General features: G+C 46.1%; 1 protein-coding gene across 2 annotated transcripts in view; it reads left to right on the top strand.

Moving 5' to 3' along the window:
* The window catches only part of ccbe1 (collagen and calcium binding EGF domains 1), a 64,846-nt gene extending 59,221 nt beyond the window's left edge, over nucleotides 1–5,625 (top strand). For both annotated transcript variants that reach the window (XM_056290845.1, XM_056290846.1), the window contains exons 10-11: nucleotides 2,186–2,221; nucleotides 3,679–5,625. In XM_056290845.1, the coding sequence (XP_056146820.1) occupies nucleotides 2,186–2,221; nucleotides 3,679–3,951 (309 nt within the window). In that variant the 3' untranslated portion in view covers nucleotides 3,952–5,625. The remainder of the gene's footprint in view (nucleotides 1–2,185; nucleotides 2,222–3,678) is intronic.
* Nucleotides 5,626–6,000: the final 375 nt, after the last annotated feature.

Genomic DNA, 6,000 nt, shown 5'->3' on the forward strand with positions numbered 1-6,000 from the left:
TGCAGGTGGCTGGTGTGACAGAGGAAGACGCAGAAGACAGGAAGAAATGGAAACGGATGATCCGCTGTGGCGACCCCTAACGGGAGCAGCCGAAAGTAGTAGTAGTAGAATTTAATATAATAATAATGTAATAGATATCATATAATAATATAATATAATAGATGGGTGGCATGGTGACGCAGTGGTTAGCACGGTCACCTCACAGCAAGAAGGTCCTGGGTTTGAGCCCCGGGGTAGTCCAACTTGGGGGTCATCCCGGGTCGTCCTCTGTGTGGAGTTTGTATGATCTCCCCGTGTCTGTGTGGGTTTCCTCCGGGTGCTCCGGTTTCCTCCCACAGTCCAAAGACATGCAGGTCAAGTGAATGGGCCATACTAAATTGCCCCTAGGTATGAATGTGTGTGTGTGTGTGTGTGTGGGGGGGGGGTCCTGTGATGGACTGGCAGCCTGTCCAGGGTGTCTCCCCGACTGCCACCCAATGCCTGTTGGAATAGGCTCCAGCATCCCCGCGACCCTGACGGCAGGATAAGCGGTTTGGATAATGGATAATGGATGGATGCTACATGGGACATTTTCCTGGCATGGTATGGGTTCCCTTGTCCCCTTAGAGGGAAGGGTCGCTGCAAATCAATACAACATTATTCTAAGTGGTCGTCTTCTGTGTGGACTTTGCATGTTCTCGCCGTGTCTGCGTGAGTTTCCTCCGGTTTCCTCCATCCATCCTGGGTAGATGGATGGATAATAGATGTAATAATTTTACGACATATTATCAAATTATGGCATTGTTATTGAAAAAGTAAAAAAAAAACTTAAATTGCACTCAAAAGAAGTAGGATAGACTGTTAGGAACTAAACTAAAAATAAAAACTAATAGGTCATTAAACTGTGAAAACCCTGCGGCAGCCTCTTGAAACTGCAGCTAGCTTTGTATTGATTCATTGTGTCGTTCGTGAACATTTTTTGATAATTTTTATTCAATGATAGCTCTGTATTGATAAAATGCGGTTGGATAAATTGGAATACCTTACCAACCAGAACATCCGGGTGGCGTGGTGGTCTATTCCGTTGCCTACCAACACGGGGATTGCCAGTTCGAATCCCCGTGTTACCTCCGGTTTGGCCAGGCAACTGGCCGTGCCTGCGGGTGGGAAGCCGGATATGGGTATGTGTCCTGCTCGCTGCACCCACGCCTCCTCTGGTCGGTCGAGGCACCTGTTCGCGGGGGAGGAGGGGGAACTGGGGGGGGGGGGATAGCGTGATCCTCCCACGTGCTACGTCCCCCCTGGTGAAACTCCTCACTGTCAGGTGAAAAGAAGCGGCTGGCGACACCACGTGTATCGGAGGAGACAGGTGGTAGTCTGCAGCCCTCCCCGGATCGCCAGAGGGGGTGGAGCAGCGACCGGGACGGCTCGGGCAGTAGGGTAATAGGCCGGGTACAATTGGAGAGAAAAGGGGGGGAAAGTAAAAATAAAAAATAAATTTACCAACCAGCTTTGCTACACATACCACTGAATTGATACAAAGTATTGTAGCATGCATGGATAAGTCGGACCTTTTAGTCGAGCGGTTAGTGATGTCTCCGCAGTGCGGGAGATACGGGTTCGCGTCCCGGCTGCGGCGGTTCCTGTGGTTGCCCCCCGAATTCGCTACAGTATAAACAAGAGGAAGAAGAACGTTTTAAACCAGCAGGTCTGGCTGTTTAGTACCCTTTGATTGTTGCCTGCATGGGTCATGTACGGACGATGCCTCTGCTCTTTTGACACGGTACCTTGCTGTTCTTCCTCTACACTGGGGATGTTTGTGTGGATAGAAACCAGGATGATAGCTATCTGTCTCTCCAAGTAACAAATCCAAACCATCTGCCACAACACTCACAGCCCTGTCGTGACCCGGGGCCTGGCTAATAACCACAGTAGTCAGGACAGTGTTTGTGGGCTACCTTAGGTCAACAGCCGGCCGTGGTACTCGTCTGCCTGGTTACACGTGCGGTGTGGGTGGTGTCATTCAAAGGACACAAAATCTCCCCGTCTTCTCATCCTCAACGTAGCATGTTAGCTTGCTTTTAGTCGGGGCATCCTCATCCCTTAAAAAAAAGAAAAAAAGTTTCCCTGACCACAATAATACCAATCTTCTCCTGCTAATTCTCACCGTAACCCATCTAAGCTAAATATTTGTTTTGTTTCCCAGGGGGAGAGAGGAGATCCTGGGCCCTCTGGACCACCAGTAAGAGTCTGACTATCTTTATTGATGCCACACTATTGGAAGCTATTGTCTTAACCTGAGAAAATACACTTCATATACACTTTGACTAAACCGATAGGCAGATGGTAAAAAAAATCTTATGTCTAGGTAAATAGCAGTATGTGTACATTGAAGTATTCAGTTTGCAGTCACAATGGGTGAATATGATTCAGAGTTATTAAAACCTTACCACTGCTGCTCAGAGATGTCAGGACATAAGTCATGTAACCTCCACAGAGAGGCGCTCTCACTGCCGCAGGCGTGAAACTGATTTCAAGTCACAAGAATAATGTTTCTGAACGCCGGTCCCAGATGGTCCATTCATCAGCACCGTCCCGCTTGTGATTGTTCCTTCTGTGTCTTGTGCTCACCGGCTTTAACAATCATTAGTCAGTGTGTAGTGCATCAGGACAACACATTTATAAACACTTACATGCACTTACACACACATACACTCACAGATGCATACAGGCAGCCACACACACACAAAAAGATATGAAACTACTGACTTTGTAAGGTAGATTGTAAAAGAAAGGGGTCAGTATAAATAACTGACTCTTCCGGTTGGTAGAGAGTCAGGAAGCCTTGCATGAATGAAGCAGAACAACAGAGGAGAAGCTCTTCTAGCCCTGCTCATTTTCTTCTCAGCCCTCACCGATCTCAAACAAACAGACAACCAAACTCGGGGTTATTTGCAGGATTTACTTGAGAAGATGACTGGACTTTTTTCTTTTTCCAATTTCTTTTTTGGCATTTTAGCCTTTATTGACTGGACAGTGTAGACGGACAACAAATGAGGGAAGAGAGGGGACTTCCCAATGTGGTACGTGCACTTCCAGTCAAGCCACCGGGGTGTTGGAGCGTCCAGGTGGCGTGGCGGTCTATTCTGCTGCCTACCAACACGGGGATCGCCGGTTCGAATCTCCGTGTTACCTCCGGCTTGGTCAGGTGTCCCTACAGACACAATTGGCCGTGTCTGCAGGTGGGAAGCCGGATATGGGTATGTGTCCTCCTCTGGTCGGTCGGGGCGCCTGTTCGGGGGGGGGGGGGGACTGGGGGGAATAGCGTGATCCTCCCACGCACTACGTCCCTCTGGTGAAACTCCTCACTGTCAGGTGAAAAGAAGCGGCTAATGACTCCACATGTATCAGATGAGGCATGTGGTAGTCTGCAGCCCTCCCCGGATCAGCAGACGGGGTGGAGCTGCCACCGGGACGGCTCAGAACAGTGGGGTAATTGGACAGTTGGGGAGAAAAAGGGGGGGTAATCCTAAAAAAAAAAAAGCCATCGGGGGCCCTGCTAATAGGACATTTCTGTAAAGTGGCCAGAAAAACCCCTAAAGATACTTGGTCTAGGAGGTGAAAGTCTAATAAAATATATTCCAGTCTCTCATTTGTGCACTTAGCACCCCCTATCTGCTCCTCCTCACCTCTACCCAGGGCCCGCCGGGTTCCTTCGACTTCCTGCTGTTGTTAATGGCAGATATCCGCAACGACATCGCTGAACTGCAGAACAAGGTGTACGGCCATCCAATTCAGTCGCCAGGGGAAGACTCCACTGTGGTCCCTGACAGCTGGAGGGAAAGCCAGGACAGTCTGGATATGGGCTCTGGAGAGGACAAGGATATGAGACATCGAGCTGAGCAAGGCTCGATGAGAAACAAGAAGAGAAAACCAACGCGGGGCAGGACAGACTTTGATTGGACTACTTGAAGAGAACGGATATCATTACTTGTTTGTGGCAGATGTAAATATTGAGCAGTTTTCTTCTTTATTTAACTCTCATGAAACTGAATGTATACCTTTTTGATCACAGAAGTCTATTTTTGTATTGCGTGTAAGATTGTCTAATTCTATTTTTTATATAAGGACTAGAACTGAATGTTTTAGTACTTGTAGGGTTTTTTCTTCCATGTTGAAAACAATCTGTTTCAGGAGCATTTTTTTTTTCCTAGAGGACATTCAGTGAGTCTCCATTTTGTTGAAACCAGTATATACACCATGTCATTATATCAATGTTACATAATCTGTCCCTTGAAGACTCTTAAATCAAGTAGGTTGTCTAAAGGAGCACACATGAGAGTTGAGGTGGTGAAGAACGTGTATTGTTACCCTTTATTTCTTCATTCCTTGTATGCAATGCACTTCAGTATCACACTATACAGCAATGCTCCAGTTACTAAATAAATAGGCAATTTTGATGCAAATAGCTGTAATTATATTCTTAACATTGATATTAATGTTAAAAAAAGGTGATCTGACGGTTTGCTGAGACTCACTGGCCAGCCCACAACCACATGTGCAGCACTGATGCTTGACAAGGCAGGAAGGTGATGTCTTAGTTAATGAGGGCTAATAATTAGTGCTTGCCATCTATGTTCATAATCTAGATAATGCCGGCAGCCATACCAACATGTACCCTGGCTCTGCCAAATGACGGAAGCTAAGCAGGTATGGGCTTGGCTGCTTGGATGGGAGACCTCCCGGGAAAAACTGAGTTGCTGCCGGAAGTGGTGTTGGTGGGCCAGTAGGGGGCAGTCTTCCATCTGGACCGAGTAAAAACAACAAATATCAAATTCCAATGCCCCAGTGCAGTGATGGGGGCACTGTGGTGTAGGAGATGCCGTTCTTCGGATGAGATGTTAAATCGAGGTCCTGACTCACTGTGGTCATTAAAGGTCCCATGGCACTTATTGCAAAGAGTAGGGGGTTCCCCGGGGTGCTGGCAAAATTCCCAACCTGGCTCTCTCCATCTGGCCACCTAATCATGCCCCCCATGTAATTGGCTTAATGATTCCTGCCTCTCCACCTGAAGCTAATGTGTGGTGAACATTCTGGCGCAAAATGGCTGCCGTGCATCACGCAGGTGGGTGCTACACATTGGTGGTGGTTGACATGAGCTACCCCCTTCAAGGTGAAGCATTTTTGGTGTCTAGAAAAGCGCTATATAAATGTAATTATTATTATTATTATTGTTATTATTATCAATGGAACAGATGTTTTCAAAGTTACCATGAAATACTTAAAATTAAATCTTGGTTGTTTAAAACTGAATGTAACATAGATTAGTTGAGCTAAATTACGTTTCTTCTTAGTTTTGAGCTAATTACAAACAGACAAGAGTCCAGGCCACAAATAGCATAGTTACACAGTAGGATAACCCTACCAAGTGTAAATTACTTTTTTTTATCATCAGAAGTATTTGCATAAGTATTTTTGGAGATTTCCGACTCTTTCTGTTTTTGTCTTGATGTATGAGGTAATAACTGTTTGTTTTCTTCTTGTCCTGTTACGTCTGAATGTGTTATTTTGATGTGGACCCCGACAAGGGTAGTGGAAATAGAGCAACCGTCCAGATTCAAAACAGAATAAATAAAGTGCAATTTGAAGTCCTCCTTCAAGGCTTAAGATCCTTAGCACAGAGAAAAAGAAGTACGAGAATTACTTGGAAAAATGTTATGAAACTCACTGAATGTGGATATGAAAGCTGAAATCTGTGACTTTTCTCCCGTAAAAAATAGTTATTTTACCCATCTGGACCATGGAGGTCAGGTTGCATAATCTAATACGACTACTTTTGGCTGTTCTCGTTAGGGGTCACCACAGCAGATCATCTGTTTCCATCTCTTCCTGTTCTCTACATCTTCTTCTGTCACACCAGCCACCTGCATGTCCTCCCTCACCACATCCATAAACCTCCTCTTTGGCCTTCCTCTTTCCCTCTTCCCTGGCAGCTCCATATTCAGCATCCCTCTCCCAATA

Source organism: Lampris incognitus, chromosome 12 (assembly GCF_029633865.1).
Source record: "Lampris incognitus isolate fLamInc1 chromosome 12, fLamInc1.hap2, whole genome shotgun sequence".
Classification (NCBI taxonomy): domain Eukaryota; kingdom Metazoa; phylum Chordata; class Actinopteri; order Lampriformes; family Lampridae; genus Lampris; species Lampris incognitus.